The sequence below is a fragment of the Vigna unguiculata genome, chromosome 9, assembly GCF_037176805.1.
Source record: "Vigna unguiculata cultivar grain cowpea cultivar isolate G323 ecotype 2 chromosome 9, ASM3717680v1, whole genome shotgun sequence".
Classification (NCBI taxonomy): domain Eukaryota; kingdom Viridiplantae; phylum Streptophyta; class Magnoliopsida; order Fabales; family Fabaceae; genus Vigna; species Vigna unguiculata.
In genome coordinates, this window is record NC_140800.1 from 37,881,913 (window position 1) to 37,899,574 (window position 17,662).

A 17,662-nucleotide genomic window follows, 5' to 3' on the forward strand; every position below is an offset into this window, starting at 1 on the left:
TCCTCCTTCCCCTTTATAGTACTACCTCTAAATTCTTCCTTTTTATTATCAAAATATCAAAATTAAACTTCTTAACACACTCCAGGAACTTCTTCAACTTTTCTTATTTTATTTTTCTGTTTCGAATTTGGAAGGAGCACACGATAAATGAGTACTCTTCATCTAGCTTATATCAATAATACAACATTTTTTCATACTTTTTCCGTATGCTAAAATTTTATATTCTCACTTTTTCTTTCAATTTGCAACAATATAGAGTGCAAGTGTAAAGAATATGCCGGAAGAACATTTTCATTAATATATTAAACTCACATAATAATGACACGTCTTTTTAAGGAGTTATTTCTTTCAGACTTAAAGATGTCATTTAATTCTGTTGAAATTGAAAATATCACATCTTAGAATTAAAGTTTACTACTAGTAGTATTTTGTAGTTGCATGTTTACGTCTTCCCAAGAAGAAAAATACATTACATAAAATTAAATATAAATAAAATTTAACTGTTTTTATTATGATTTAATGATATTTTTTTTTTAAAAACTTGTTAATTGAGACATTTTTTTTATTAATTTTAAGATTTTAAAATTAAACTTCAATGACTTCAGAAAAAATATTTTTAAATATAGTTTATAGAATTAAATCTAACTAATTTTTGAATCAATGTAACGATTGATTACTTTCATTTATATTTAAGTCTAGAAAAAAGTATATATAATTAAAATATTTTTATCAATTTATATATCTCATTCATAATTAAATCATATTTGACCAACGTTGTTTATAAATTAATTGCTGTAAGGACTGATGTGATCACCTAAAATTTCTTGGTAGACTCTTTGGAGTGATTATAAATGTTCATTAAAAATGGAGAGGAAAGGGGAATAGAATAAGAAAAGAGAACAGTTTAGATAAAAAAAAAATGTAAATGTTAATTAGTATCTGGTTAAAAAGCTTAAATTATTATTGTATTAAAATGTGTAAAAATGTGTGTGTGTGTGCATGTGTATTTTTTTTTTAAAATTACTTTTATAAGAATTTTAAATGTAACAAATGATGTGATAAAGATAAAAGAAATAAACAAGAAAAGAAATAGTAAATAGAGTAAGTGAATGTTTGTAATTTTTCCTTTTCCTTTTTTTTTTACATGAAGGTGTGCATTTATTAAGAAGCCAACTTGGTAAGCACGTTTGCATAAGCAACATCCCTCTGCTTTAGATCTTCAAATTTTGATCCCCTTTGCAGTTATAACCCGGAAGTCGAAAAGGCAACTCCTCCTATATAAAGACCTCAGTCTTATACTACACTTGATCAGAAAAAACAACAACCAAGTTTTGAAGGTGAAACCACTCTCTCAAACTATGGTCTCCTTTCACAAAGCGCTGGCCGAGAGTCCAAGGCCTGAAATTCATGCAGAATTCGAAGCATCATCAAAGAAGAGAAAATGGGAAGAGCCATTTGCCGAAGACTTCTTCAAGGATCAAACAACTCTAGAGAAAAAGAAATCTATCTTTGATATAGAGATTCATCCTGAGACCCCTTTTTCTTCAGAGAAATGGCGTCAATACCTCACTATTCAGGTATCTAACTATCTATATTTTTATGTATATGCTGTCAAAACATATGTTGCAAAAACACAGCTCTGGAATGATCTTCTTGTTAATCTATGATGTTTTTTTTTTTTTTTCCATGTGTAGTCCGGGCAGATACAGTTGTGTAACACACGAACAACATCAGAGGACCACAAGAGAAGTCCCGAACCACCACCTTCTCATCACATGAGTTTAGACCTTGAGCTGAATTTGACATGTGAATCACTGAGGAAAAAAGATGACAGTTACAACAATGTTAATGAGAAGCAGAGTTCTGGTTCCCCAGGGGGTTTGAGTGAACCTGATCATGATCTGTTCAGTGAACCCAGCAAGTGTAAGAAAGATTCAGAAGGTATAAACATTCGTTCTCCCTCGTGGCTGTCATCAACTGAGGATGATTACAATGAGATGGTTGCAACAGTTTGCATGCGCTGCCACATGTTGGTAATGCTATGCAAGTCATCTCCTTCCTGTCCTAACTGCAAATTCATGCACCCACCAGATCAGAACCCTTCAAAATTCTTGAAGAGAAGGTGCAGTCTTTTCTGCTAGTTATTTATTAGGAACGTCAAGAGATACGTATAAATTTTCAACTTTGACCTTACGCTTATCTTTCTATTTTTCCCTCTGAAAAGCCTAAGTTCTTCTTTATATATATAGCTCAAGTGTATGTTCAAAACAGTGGGGTGATGATTAACTCTAGCTATGGTACTGATTCTGGTTGTGAGAACGAATGCCAATAAGTGAGTACCCTAGAGACTGACCTGTTATCATCATCGTATTTCCATGTACAGACTATTCTCGAATATTGTTTATCCATCTCGCCAGAGCAGAATTTCGGTAGATTTTTTAAGGATTTGAAACCAAACCCATTTTACTTCATACTGATTCTTTAATTTGTGAAGATCTTTTCTTCACATTGCAACGTTCAATTTCACTATGTTTTTTTTTTCTTCTTCTTAATAACTAATACTGAGTTTCCTAAGAACTTCATTTTTAACATGTTGCTGGGTAACCAGTCTTCAAACAAGTAAACCTGGTTTTTTTTTTTACGTGGATATTAATTTCACGGTTTAGGCTTCATGTATATTTTAAAAATGTCAAAGCAAAGAAGGCAACACAACCGGAGTAATTTTTTCTCTTTTAATCTCCTAGAAAATAGAAATAATATATGGACATTAATATCTTATCATCCTATTATAATACATGGAAAATTTATATTCTTTTTTAAACTCATTATTATAATTGAATATGATAAACTAGTTGATTTTTTTTTTTAAATTAAAAGGAAATTACTCTAAGATGTGATTTCATTCTTTTTGCTCCCTCGAAAACCCCAAATCTACTACATATAATAACTAACCTGCTGCATATAAATCCCAAATATGAGTTCTAAAATTATGGAAGGATCTGCAGACTAAAAAAAACACATGAAGATCTGTCAATTCTATAACGATGGCAAACAGTAGGTTTGAAAAAGAAATATAACATACAGCCAGAAAGTTGGTTATCATAATTAATTTCTTGATAGATAAGTAATCCCTGGAGTCATAACCTATCTAAAATCCACATAAATTTTAACAAATTCTATCTATAATTTAGTCAAGTTGTGGCATTGTTCTTTTCAAAGTACCCTAGTCCGTAATAACCTGTATGCAAAGTTCAATGGCTAAATAATAAACATTGAATAGTTTGTGCCCATACAGGGCATTCTATATCCACTTTCCACTTTTTCTAAGGTAAGAAAATGCATAAACAAGATATATAAGGATGCATCTATCTCTTATTTAAAGGGATGAGTGAAGGTTCTTTAATTCAAAGCAAGGGTAGTTTGAGGAACCAATCCCATTGAATGCACATTAACGCTCCTGTGTAGCCTCATGCTCATTTACGTTCTATGCTCATAAATGCAAAGGAAAACAGAGGGAGAGATAGATACATAAATACATCATTAATCCTTGCATATATAATCCACATGAAAATAAAATAAAATCTGATCCACAATTCACGAACTCCTGGATTTTGGAACTACCTTGTCAGCTGCATTTATGAAATGTTTCATCGTAATAGGCGATCTGCGAAGAGTGGAGATAAGTTTTGGGATGTGAAGTTAGGATATTCCTTTGACCTTAGGTAATTCGACACAATTGTGGTTTGGAACCAACGGTGGAATACGTGTCCTGCAGCTAACGCTATTGCTTCTGGTACTTAAATATTTATGTGTCGGTTATATATACCATATCTCTTACTTCGGGGACAGTTCTTATCTCGGTTTACTTATTAATTATTTCTATTCATGTTTTCAAATGATTCTATCCATTACACTGTGTTTGATTTCCAACTGTTTTTTTTTCTTCACATTTAATCTCTAAAAGTGTGATATTTTTATGTTTGACCCTTGTAAATATCAGCGCTTCTTTTTGGATAAATATTTAACATTTCTCGTTTTGTTCTGTAAAAGAAATCTAACGAAGAACTCGTAACATTTAGAAGTAAGATAAAAGAAAAAAAAATTGAAAATATTCATTAGGATAATAGAAAGACTCGTTAGTTAAAGTAAAACTATAGTCATAAATGGGGTCCATATGTTGCAACAAAGCATATGATATAGTTATATAGGAATTTCTTGGTGCATGTGTTGAGCACAATATTAGATTGTAAACCCAGATAACTAAAAAAGTATGATGATATGTTTCATTCTGACTTTGGGTATATTTTAAAACCTTTAATTAGTGAGAATTGAACATGAAATTTATATTATATTAACTTATTAGGCACGTGTTTGGTGAACACTCATTCATTTTGGACTTTGATGTATATATACAGAAGTCATATTTAGACCAACACTCAGCACGTTTCCAAGTGCATCATCATTACCAAATTTACCCTGATAACAACAGCAAGAGGGGATGACATTTTCAAATACCGACACTAGTAACATGAATAAAACGAAAACAAAATTATCAATAACAATCACATGACGTTCAAAGGTTTCTCTGGCAGCTCAAATGCGTTTGAGATGGCCGCGAATTAATTCTGTTAAGTCAAGAACATGTCTCCTTCCAATGTCGAGCATTAAAATAGTGAATTTCTTTTTTAAACTTTTCAAAATAGTGCAAGTTTAAAAAAATATAAAAAAATAACAAGTTGGGTAAGTATAATATAACTTCTTTGAAGAAATAGTGTCAAAACGACTTTAATTCATTAGTGAATTTGTAAACTTGCATGATTTTAATTAATTAAAATTAAAGAATAAAGTACAATGCATTAAAATTTCATGAAACTGGCATAACTTTAATTTATATCACAATATATAAAGTTGCACAAAATTAACATGCCTTAAATTAAGTTAAAAAAAAAAATTTACAATGCACTAAAATCATAACAAGTGATACAATTTTATTCTAGTAGTTAAAAGTCATGTCAAACTAGCATTATTTACAAGCTTTGTACGTTTTTTAAAACTTGCTCCATTTTGTCAATTTTGAGAAAATTTACACCATTTAGTGCTTTTGCCTCCAATGTCATTTTTTTTCATGGCAGTGAATTTTCATCTAGCTCCTTGTATTCTCTTACATTTCAATGGAGATGATATTTTTTTATCATTAATAATAAATATATTTAACTCACAAATAGGAAGAAATTTTTTTTGTTTTGATAATTTAAACAAAGGTACTCATTTCGCGTGCTTCTTACTTTTTTTTAACAAAGTATATAAATGTCTTTTATTATACTATAATTGTCATGAAAAATAAATCTAATTCTAAGGATGAAACATTTTTTTTATAAAAGAAATATATTAATATACAATCACATTTATAAAAAGTTCCTACAAATTATTCACACTTAAGTAATTTGGAAAAAGAAGGTATATTCACAAACAAACTTAAAATATACAAAATATAAGGATTAATAGTCTAATTATACATATCACCCTAATGTCTTTATTAATCCTAATTTGTTTGTTCTATTATCTGTTTGTAAACTCCAAATTGATTGGTATGAAAATCCAGATAACTTTTTTTTTTTAATTTTTGGAAAGAAATTTTCAAGAAATACCTAACCTTATATTTTATTTTTGAATTGAAAATTGGAAGGAAGATTCTCAATAAGGATAAAATATCAATGAGTCATGAGTTTATCCTATATAATGCATTGACATTATTCCAATATAAAACTTTAAAATAATGAATTTATAGGTGTAATGTTAGGGTCGATTTAGTCTTTGACTGCGATAAGGCCGATCTAGTCTTTAACTGTCAAAAGGCCAATCTAGTTGTTAGGTCTAAGACCCATCTAGTTGTTAGACCAATATTAGTAGGATTGCTAAGACATGAGTATGAGGTCCTAAATGAGGAGTTTAATGCTTATGACTCGGACAACTGTCCAAGACATGACAAGAGACATGGACTAAATAGAGAAAAATTTGATGAGCATGGAATAAGAAGAGAATCCAAGGGTACAGAAAGATGGCATAAAAGAGGATCTCAAGCGAGGAGAAGAAAAGACACTTTGAGTGCTCTAACTGATTGGACTTTGAATCTTTTGGTTAGAACTATAGAGTTTTTTTTTTTTATATGATACTCAAATTTTCATCTTTACTCAATATAAGATTGAGATTCTAACTTGGATTTTATAACCTTTAATAACTTGATAAAAAAAAATCTATATAATGTTAAGTGCATATAGATTATTTCCTTAAGTTTTATAGAACAATATTTATGAAAATCTTATATTTTGTTTTCCGAAGAATTAAGAACTTAATCAAGGAAGTTTTGATATATTTTTTGGCGCATGATAGCCTATCACAAAGAAAGAAACATTACGCCTGTATTTGTTTCCAATTATTGAAAACGATATCACAAAGAAAGAAACATTACGCCTGTATTTGTTTCCAATTATTGAAAACGAAGGGATGGATTTGTAAAAAAAAAAAAGCATGAAAATCAATGAAAATAACACAAGAGAATATTTTTTTTATTTTTTTTTCACTAAACTTTCCGCACCATTCAGTGAATAAAGGTCTCATAAATCAGCATAAGTGGTGAGACTATTTTTTGGAGGTCGTTGAGAATACATTATAAATTTTTTTGTTCTTATTAAATACATTTGTTTTCGTTGACAACATGTTTGTTCATTCTCTCTCTTTGGTAACTTGTAATTAGAATGATCAATTAGTTAGGAATCCAAGTGTAAGTTTAAGTCCCACATTAGTCATAAATGAGAAAGTAGAGTACCATATAAGGATCAAAGCCCATAAATTCATTGTTTTGAGTTTTTGGGTTGAGAGTAGTCAATGTCATATGTGGTTGGACTCAGGTTTCATTGGTGTTGTATCTTCCCAATAAAACTTCCTCTATAGACCTAACACAATGAACATCTTTTCAAGAAGTGTTGTTTGATTTAATCCTATAAAAGAGTCATATTGATCACGTACAAGTATAATTATAAATAATACTTTATTTCTTAAATTGGGTATTAGAATGTTTTTCTACATATCCATCTCCTCTACAAAACATGTATATTTGTCCGCATACATATCTCTATTTTAAATTATTAATTATAGCTTTAATTTATTAGCTAATTAAAAACCTTTATTAACATTTGTTGTCCTTAATTTTGTAACTCAGAACACATTTTATCATTTTTATCTTTTTCTATAATATTTACCATTTATCTAATTGTTGTTATTTGATATTTTTTTATATTTATATGATTTTAATTTCTTTTTTGATATGTAACATTGGATAAAAGAAATTGTGCACCCTTTTAACATAAATTACTTCATAATATCATTTTTTTTTATTTTGATGTTTTATATTTTAGAAAAAATATTTAATTAATATTTAGAATAGTGAAAAGATGGATATAAATTAGAGTTGTCAAAATGAGTAATCCAACTCCACTTTGCTCAACCCACCACAGGTTGGTCACTTAATGTGTCAACCCAACCCAGTTCACTTATTAGCGAATCAAAAAAATACGAACCTGGTTTGGTTCACCACGAACTAGTGGGTTAATTGGGTTGACTCACTAATTCACTTAATTAAAAGAAATATATTTTTTCTTCAATCTCAACAAAACCAAATTATAATCCTAAATAAAATATAAATAAACTTCAATAGAATTCAAATCTAATCCAAAAGGATGTTAAACTCCAACTCCAAACCAAAATCATAAAAATACTAATGTGTTGCCTAAAAAAAACCTAATCAAACTTATATGCAAAACTCAACATATATAATAAAAAAACATTTGTGTGATCCTTTGTTTGTGAGTTGATGAGTCAATCCGGCTCCCCACGGGTTGAATCTAGGTGGGTCAGGTCAAAAATTAACTCGAATTAAAATTTATAAAGAATTTTCAACTCAACTCGACTCAAATCCGTGGTGGACTAGGTTGGATCGTGGGTTCTAACCCATTTTAACATCTCTAATATAGACACAAATACGAATACTTGTTCTCTGACGAAGATGAGATGAGACAAATATTTCATATCTATTGGATAGAGATGAAAATATGATGAACTTTTATTTTGAAGACGGGAGATTAGATAATCAAACCCGTTACGATAGTAATATGAATTAATATATTTTTTTTACTTATTCTATTTTGTCAGTTTTGTATCACATAAACTTGTGAATAGCCAATCATTTCCCCTCGTTTTGTATACTTTTGCTCATAGCCAAGAGGACGAGTATAAGACGTAAGTTTCCTTCTCCTTTTTTCTTTCATTCCAGGATTAGGTTAGTAGGTTTTCTTAGTTTTAAATGTTGCTTTATGCTTTTTGTTTCCTACTACTACTTTTTAGTAATTTTAGTTTTTTACTTATTGGTCTTTCTTTGTATCTTAATCACTATACGAAGAACACTCCTTTGAGCTTATTCTTTTTTTACACTATTGAACATTTACAAGACGTTTTTTTTAGAGTAATGGGGTTATCTCTCATCATCTAAACCCTCATTTGGTTAATTTCAAAAGTTGTGTTTGATGCATTTTGTATATAAATGTATGTTGATCATATGAATTGCTGTGTTGATTTGTTTTTTTTTTTATTAGCAAAGAAAATACATTATAAATTGAATACTTGAAATACTTTATAACCTGTATACAAATGTGGAAATAAAACAATAATATATACATAGGACCTGTCCCCTTACATTCTATGAACCTCTAAAGTCTACTTACAGCCCCTACATTCTCTTCTTGATTGCGAACAAATATACTCACATAAGTACACAACAATCTCTAGAAGCTATTTTGTAATTTCATCGGGGACCTCTTTTCCTTGTGTTCAACATTAGTATGATGGATCTTACTATTTTTACTTGTGCCTGTAATCACTCTCTCTTATAATCTCATTCTCACTGCTCCATTTGTCACACATTTTCCTTACATGCCTAATGACCCTACAAGGAAAAAGATGTGACTAATTATCTCATCATCTTTTTCTTTGTACATTGCACATAACCTAGATCTGGTCACAACCTCCTTTGGAAAAATAATTTTGCTCGACAACTTTACAATCTTACTTTGTAATACCACTACAAGAATGCGCGGTTTTAGCGTCCAAATTATGGCGTCGGATCAGTGTAGGACGCAAAATACGACGGCCAGACCCACGCAAAATCGACGGTAACCAAAATGTTATTTAGAAACAAAAATTATCTATTCGTAAAAATGAAAAAAAATATTAATTTTAGATTCTCGTCGGTTTGGCCGACGCAAATCAACCAATAAGTTGCGTCGGATGGCCCACGCATAACAAATTAAATTGTTTGCGTCGGCTGGCCCACGCATACACCGCTGAGATAAAAAAAAATAAACTTTAGGTTAAAGTATAGGGGGAAAACTTCAGATTTCACTTTTCCCCCTTCCGCTTTCCCATTCCCTCGAGCCAGCCTCGACATTTCCCTCCTTCTCTGTGGCGTGTGTTTTCTTCCATGAGTGGCGAAACTCCATCGAGGCAAGTGGGCGACAAGAACAATACTCCAATGAGGCTAGCTTCTTCAAAGACGCCACCTGCTGCGAGCTGCTCTCGCAAGATGAATGTCGTGACGAGTGTGGAGGCTTGGGCGAGAAAGGGGCGCCGACGAGCTTCCTCGCAGATTTAGGGATTTTCGTAAGCGCGGTTTAGGGATTTTTGTTCGAACCCAACAGATTTTTGAAGCATCCAGGTTAGTGATTGTACTCCTGTTGATTGAACTTCACTACATTGTTGATTGAATTCCTATTGATTGAGTAATTTTTTGGTTATGAGATCCAAATTAGGTTTTTAGAATAAGCTTTTTAGGTGGACCTGTCTTCTGTGGATTTTAGACTTGTAGATTTTTGTGCGACTGTAATTTGATCTAATTAAAGTCACAATTTACTTAATTTTGTGTTTGCAATTTCGCTTCTAAATGAATCAAATGATATCCTGAATTATTGTTTGAAATGTGTCTGGATGCAGGTTTTGGTATTGTTGGATGCAGATTTTGCGATGTGCCTGGAAATAAACATTTGCGTGGGCTAAGCCCACGCCAACAATTATAAGGAAAATTGTTTGCGTCGGCTAAACCCACGCAAAGCCCTCTATTTTAGATATTTTATTTCAATCATTCGTGGGCTTGGCCTACGCATAGGGAATCATTCGTGGGCTTAACCCACGCAAAATTTTGAAAAATTTTCAAGTGTTCGTGGGCTTGACCCACGCATACGAACTTATTATTATATTTTTTATGTGTTTTCGTCGGTTGAGCCGACGATAAATAAGCAGCAAATGTTCGTCACCATTTGGCCGACGCAAATGAGCTTTGCATCCAGCAAAAGGGCGTGGTCCATCTTGCCGTCGCTGGACCGACGAGATCATCATTTTTTCGTCGGTTTTGCACTAGTGGCGTCCGATTTTGGCCGACGAAAAAAACCTACATTCTTGTAGTGTACACTCCATGCAAAAAAATTTAAAGGGTCTTGATCATTATACTCTACAATGACTTTTGTGTCACAACTTACAACGACTAAGAGATTGTTATTATCAGCATCATGTTTACGATTTCTTGTTATCAAATACGTTCTCAATGAAAATGATTTGTTGTTTTACATTAATTGTAATATCGTTTTATGTTAACATTTTTTAACACATGAAAACAAGTAACAAGATGATGGAAAAGATAACAATCATATCACCAAATTAATGAAAAAAATAAATAACAAGAACTCAATTGAAAAATATTTTAAATATTTAATATATAGACAGAAAATTAATATAGATTCATTTGAAAATCCTCAATTTTATAAAATACTTGAAAGTTAATTAAATTTATATTTAATAACAATGAAATAAAATTATTAAAAAATGTAAGTAAATTTAACCTTACTTAAAATATATTATCATATAATACACATCTTCTAACATAAAGTTCATAATAACTTATTAAATAATAATACACTCTATATAGGAATTCATAATAAACTTTTAAAAACACAAGAACCACCTCTTTATATGACGGGATCAAACTAGTTTATTATACAGAGAACTACTCGAATTTTACTAGTTTTAGTTAAAATTATTGTTTTGGCTTTTTGTGACAATTTTGTTTTATATAACATATTTGAATATATCTTTATAAAAAGAAAATGTATACTCTGCCACGGTCGCCAAAAAATGTTACCAAGAAAAATTCAATTTTATTATTCTTTATTCATTGGTTTTCCAATATTTTGGAATTGGTTAAATCGATTTATTTATCGTAATTTGAATAACTATTCTTTATCATCTTCATTTATGTTACATCGTGCCAAATACTGGTGGAAACTTCCTGAAGCCATTTTTTACCATTTTACATCAACTTAGTAAAACAATTTGAATATTATATATTTAAAATAAGAAGAATCTCTTTGTCAAAACTAATTTATTATGTTAAAAGTGTTTGACAAAATGAAACAATAGAACATTGTTATATAAATAAAATTTAGGTTTAATTACTCGATTAATAGATGCGTTAATTTGGTATCCGTTCTTAAATAAGTGATACGCTATTAACAATGTTAATAATTTTTTTTTTTTTACTTAAAGGCACGTGACACTAACATTGTCATATATCATACTAAAGATTTGAAATATGATAATAAAAAATATTTGAAAAAGAAAATTAAAATTTTAAAATTTTAAAAAAATTTAAAAATTAGAGAATGACACGCCGTTAATAATGTTAATAATTTTTTTTTTTAAAAAGGACCCAATTAAAATATTTCTGAAGAATTGAGACACAATTAACATTTTCTAAATGAAGTACCAAATTGACATACCAAGTTTATGTTTATCTACAAAAGTATATTATTATGTAATCATAATTTTATATTTGACATAATAATAATTATTAGCAAAAATTAAATAAATTAAAAAATAAATTTTATTACAATAATCTATAATCTATAACTCAAAAGCTTTTAAAATAAATTACTTCTATATACGTAACGAACATTTTTATATCAATTAAACTATTTAATAAAACAAATTATTAACTTTATCATACACTATAAAAATATATTATTTATATTAAAAATAGTAATTCTTTTTGGAGGTAATGAAAACACCCCTTTCCAAAAACTGGTGATAAAAAATATTCAGAATATACCAAAAAATTTTATATAAATTTTTCCACAATAATATGGATAAAAATGTAAACATTTCAACTAAAACGAATTTATGTATAAGCTAAAATCAATTTATTATATAAATTAAAAGATTTTATCTTAAAAAAGTTTATTTTTATTTATATGTTTTAAATTTGTCTTAATTGTTTATTCAAAAGAACCATTGATATATTCGCGAGTAATGTTATGCTTTAGTTTTTGTTTATATAAAACAATGATTAAAAGAGTTAGTATTATCGTATGATGAATATTTTTAATTAATTGATACAGAAATATGTTCGATGATCTTTTTAAAACATACACAAGAGAAAAAAGTGGAGAGATAAACTGATAAAGGGATAATGTTACAGGGGAAGAGGTAACTCTTATATAGTGGTATCTGAAACTCAGTAAAAAAGAAGAAGAAAAGAGGTAAAATAATTGTTATTTGTTTTGGTGACTGAAAGGAGAAATTATTCACTCTATCTTTCTGTGTGAGTGACTAATTTGAGATCTCTGATAAATAAGCAAATCACGATGTAAGAAAGGGCACACACCCTTCTTTCTGAGAATGACAATGCAGGCAGGGGATCTCTGCCAGCAACAAAATACACATTCTCCCCTTAATTTCTTCACTTCAATTTCTGATTTTGGTTCCTTCACCGGAGGGTTGTTTCTCGAGCCCAAAGTTCCCGATTCCTTTCTTCGTTCCGTTTCCTTCAAGATTCACGCCGCCGCTTCTTCCCAATCCAACACTCACCGCCAACGGAGGAGGGTTCCGGCCGGCTGCTTTTTGTCAGTGAGCTTGCCGACTGCAAAGCTCGTCACCGAACCCAAACTGCCAAATGGCGAACACGTGTCCAACCAGGACACCGCCTCCAACGGTGTTGTTCGGCAAAGAAAGGTTAAGGTGCGAGGAGGCAATGCCGTCAACACCACCAAGCATCTCTGGGCTGGTGCTATTGCCGCTATGGTGTCTAGGTATATTTAATTTCACCGATTCACGTTATTTTCCATATGAAAAGAAAAAGAAAAGTTTTTTGTATAATAATTAATGTTTATGTGACATTTATCTTTTCTTTTTGTTTTGTTTTATAAGAACTTGTGTTGCTCCACTTGAAAGACTGAAGTTGGAATACATAGTTCGTGGTGAGAAGAGGAATATATTCGAGCTCATTAGCAAAATTGCAGCTTCTCAAGGGTTGAGAGGCTTTTGGAAAGGGAACCTTGTAAATATTCTGCGAACAGCTCCATTCAAAGCGGTTAATTTTTGTGCCTACGATACTTATAGAAAGCAGTTGCTGAGGTTTTCTGGGAACGAGGAAACTACTAATTTTGAGAGGTTTATTGCTGGTGCTGCTGCTGGGATTACTGCTACCATTATTTGCCTTCCACTAGACACTGTATGTAGCATTTTGAATTATGATTTCGTAGTTCGTTTTCTCTGTTGCATCCCCCAACTGAATAAAATTGCATACATGTGAAAAGTAAAGCACATACAGCTACAAAATTTATGCATTAGTAATGATTGAGAAATCTTTGAATTATTAGTTTTTCATGTGCTCAACCTCTATCAGTAAGTTTCAACAACTACAATTAATATTGTGGTGTTTACCTGTTTATCTTTTCCAATTTTAGTACTGAATAGCAACCTTCCTGTTATCTTGTTTAACAATTGTCTGTCTTCAGCCAAATATTTTAAGCTCTTAAGTTTCCTTTTTCATTTTATTTGGTTAAGGAAACATTTGGACTGGATATGGCATCATTACGAATGAATTATATGGAAGAGAAAAATAATCCTGTTAGTAATTTATCGTTATGCTGATGTAACCGTTGATCCCCAGCACCAGCCCCCCACCATCAGTTAATCTTAGTCATTCAGTAAAGCCTCATTTTTTCTTTTCTTCCTGTCTAGCTAGCTGTGTGCCGGAATATTTTTCTGTTATCCGTGAAGTTAAATTAAAAGTAGGAGTTTAACCAGCATAAGGAGTTTTCTTTTCGACACGGATCCTATCCAATTAGCTCCCAAGTCATGGCAGGGACATATAATTTTGGTATAATTTAAATAGAGTGATAGATAGAACGATGGGTACTATCGCAAATACAAGGTCATGTTAGAAGCCGAAATTAATCTCATGTCTTCTTCCAAGTAATTTTATAATTAGGACTTTTAGGAAAATGGTGCAACATGTGGTAAATTAGTCTGTATGTATTTGGCAATCAGTATGAATGAGTACCTGAATCGTATATTAAAGGTAATTAGGTTTTGTAGTTAATGAAAACTAAACCATTACCATTAAGCTATTTTTCTGTGTATTCACTTTGAAAAAATACTACGGGGTTTTTTACAGATCCGAACCAAGTTGGTTGCACCTGGTGGAGAAGCTTTGGGTGGTGTAATTGGTGCTTTCCAATACATGATTCGAACCGAAGGATTCTTTTCTCTTTACAAGGGTTTAGTACCATCAATTATAAGTATGGCTCCGTCTGGTGCAGTTTTTTATGGTGTATATGATATACTCAAATCAGCTTATCTGCATTCACCGGAAGGAAAGAAGAGAATTCAGAATATGCATAAAGAGGGTCAGGAATTGAGTGCATTTGATCAGCTTGAGTTGGGTCCAGTAAGAACATTGTTGAATGGGGCTATTGCTGGTGCATGTGCAGAAGCTGCTACGTACCCATTTGAAGTGGTGAGGAGGCGACTTCAATTGCAAGTTCAGGCTACTAAATTAAGTTCTTTTGCAACATTTGTCAAAATAGTTGAACAGGGAGGCATTCCAGCTCTCTATGCAGGACTTGTTCCCAGCTTATTGCAGGTATTAAATTCACAACCTCTTGGCATGCACTAATTACTATTTTATTGGACTTAGTGGATTTCTCTCCCTAGGAATCAGGAGAATTGTCCTCTGGCTGGTTGTCGATCCATTCATATTAATGATTCACTAAATTAGAACTGCTCTAGGTTTCTAATGTACTGATCTAGATTACGGGACACAGAGGGTGATATTTCTGTTTCCTCACATAATCTAAATTCCATTTTTCATTGTACCATGTGATCACAACTGCTTGTAAAATGTTTTGACCATTTGTATTTGCCCCTGTAACACTCCACAGTGTACGTTTTATATAACACAAAAACAAACAATTTTATCTGTTTATTGTGCAGGTTTAGATTAGGAATCATAATGAAAACTGACCAAGATAGAAGAGACCGTAACAGAAAAATCGATGTTGCTTTAAGATTTCTTTCCTTTGTTAAATTTGTATATTTAATAGATTTCTTTTAATTATTTTTATATAGTTAGTAAATTAAAACGACTCTTTTGCCATTTTTTCCCTTTTTATTCCCGTACTGCTTAAGGTTGTTTTTAATGGATCATACGATTTTGAATAAATTTCATATTTTAATTTCCTATTATCAGGTACTTCCTTCAGCTTCAATAAGTTTCTTTGTCTATGAGTTCATGAAGATTGTTCTGAAAGTGGAGTAGACAACGAATAGACTCTCAGATATATAAAATGATAAGAAGCTGTAGCATGATCACGGCGAGCAGCTAAAATAGTTACAGAATGGTAACGATAAATTTTAATTGGCAATCGAATTTGATGTCTGCTTTTGAGGGTGAAAGCAAAGTTCAGGTCTACCATCCCGTAGGACCGATCACTGTACCCTTACCATGTGTATTACCAATAGAATTTTTGGATTGAATCTTCAGTCAACATACCCAGGCTACAGCTCGACAAAGTGAAAATATATTTATCTAGTCACTCCCAGATATTGACTCGTATTCTCATTAGGTTTACACAATTTTGTTAGTTTTTTTCAATCAGGCACAAATTCTTTATCCTTATCAAGGAGTGCACAAGCAAAGTCCATTTACTTTAGGTTGTAAACTGAAACTTTGCTTATCAATTATTCTTGTGCTTTGCTTGCATTACACCTTACTAGATCATGTACATGTGAGTGCACGTGATTTTGGGTTTTTTATCACAGAAAAAATGTTCGGTTAATTTAGGAGAAAAGAAATCTCTTACTTCTTTGCGCGGACCATTGTGAAACTTCTTCACATGTGAGATTGATTGCAGGGTATACGCTCCCATCAAGAAAGCTCAACAATGCTGATGTGGTGGTTTTTAGCCAGTTAGCGGCCATCAAAATGCACTGCAATGTTCAGGAGAGGAGGTGCTTAGAATTTAGATATTTGTCTTTCTTTATTTAGAGAGGAGCACCTAACAAACGTATTTTCGAACTCCAATTATTACACCCCTCGAGTCGAAGATCTATGGCTTCGCAATCTTCATTGTGTGGTTGAGGCACGTCATAGATATGATTCATTTCTAGTTTATCAAGATGGGCTAAAGAGCTTTATAGAGAGTGTACACTCCTTGGGATCAGATTTGGATCCAATCCTTTGAACAATCATCAAGTATTCTCGTCATCCTGTGTGTTCATAGTCTTATTGTACACTGCACTCGAGATTTGAGAGTTGTCTACTCTCCTAGAGATCATCAGATTTGGACCAAACTTTTTGAACAATATGTTTCTGGCTTTGTTAGACTTTGTGCTCGGGACTTATACCAGCATGGAGATCAGACCTAGATTTAGCCATTAGAGTGATTCCTCGATAGCCTCATCAAACTCTACGCTCGAGGGTTGTGTGCCCTCTTAAGTATGACAAATAGATCTGACTCTGGAGTTATCCTTTAGTAGTCTTATTGTGCTTGAGGGTTGTGTACCTTTTTGGGATTGGACCTGGATCCAATCTCTTGAGCAATCATTCAGGAGCCTCATCGTGCTCTGTATTGGCTTGGGCTATTGACTCTCTGGAACCAACACTTTCCAGATTTGGTGTGGAGTTCGACCCAGTTAACTATAATTTGTCCAACTTAGCAAAGACACAAACTCCTAACCAAAGGGACAAGAGTTGTTATTCCCGAGATCTCTGAAAACTCACATGAGGTGCACGAAACCAATCGCAAAAGATTGAGGTAATACAACATGCCTTGATTCGGGATGCTTAGGATCATCAACAACCCCCACGGGTACATAAATTGGAGTTAAGGAGTCCAGTGTAGGTTAGGGTTTTCTCCTATTCTCCCAGGAAAATAACAAATTGGTGTGTAGTTGCTGAGATGCTAATGAAGATCTAACAAGTTAGAAAAGGGATTGGGACGATATTGTAGATCAAGAATCTATGGTGATCATTCTTAATAAGAAGGCTGAATGCTACAGAGATTATAATCTATGGTGAGCTTTTTTAATAAGAAGGCTGAATGGGACAAAGGTTATATGTTCATCACGTTGGAGTAAAACAAGTTGGGGTGCTATAGCTAAGATGATTAATTTACTTAGTGGGGGTTATGAAGGACAATTTTTTGAATTCAGACAAAATAGTGGTGTTCGTAGTGAAGGGACGAGCTATGTGGGATGTTTTGGGAACAATGTGTTAGAA

At 32.0% G+C, this 17,662-nt stretch overlaps 2 protein-coding genes across 3 annotated transcripts; both read left to right on the forward strand.

Annotated features, from left to right (window-relative positions):
* The first annotated feature begins 1,250 nt into the window (after nucleotides 1-1,250).
* LOC114162944 (uncharacterized) lies at nucleotides 1,251-2,432 on the forward strand. Its single transcript, XM_028046958.2, has 2 exons — nucleotides 1,251-1,577; nucleotides 1,695-2,432. The coding sequence occupies exons 1-2, from the start codon at nucleotides 1,359-1,361 to the stop codon at nucleotides 2,139-2,141; spliced, it is 666 nt and encodes a 221-aa protein (XP_027902759.1). The 5' UTR covers nucleotides 1,251-1,358; the 3' UTR covers nucleotides 2,142-2,432.
* A 10,241-nt stretch (nucleotides 2,433-12,673) lies between these two features.
* Nucleotides 12,674-17,660, forward strand: LOC114164820 (putative mitochondrial adenine nucleotide transporter BTL3). 2 transcript variants are annotated; one of them, XM_085666068.1, is made up of 4 exons: nucleotides 12,674-13,187; nucleotides 13,306-13,609; nucleotides 14,558-15,025; nucleotides 16,296-17,660. In XM_085666068.1, the coding sequence occupies exons 1-4, from the start codon at nucleotides 12,778-12,780 to the stop codon at nucleotides 16,353-16,355; spliced, it is 1,242 nt and encodes a 413-aa protein (XP_085522194.1). In that variant the 5' UTR covers nucleotides 12,674-12,777; the 3' UTR covers nucleotides 16,356-17,660. The 2 variants fall into 2 exon arrangements, with proteins under 2 accessions (XP_085522194.1, XP_027905394.1); XM_028049593.2 differs by lacking the exon at nucleotides 16,296-17,660 and adding an exon at nucleotides 15,632-16,147 and having other exon boundaries at nucleotides 12,681-13,187.
* The last annotated feature ends 2 nt before the right edge of the window (nucleotides 17,661-17,662 follow it).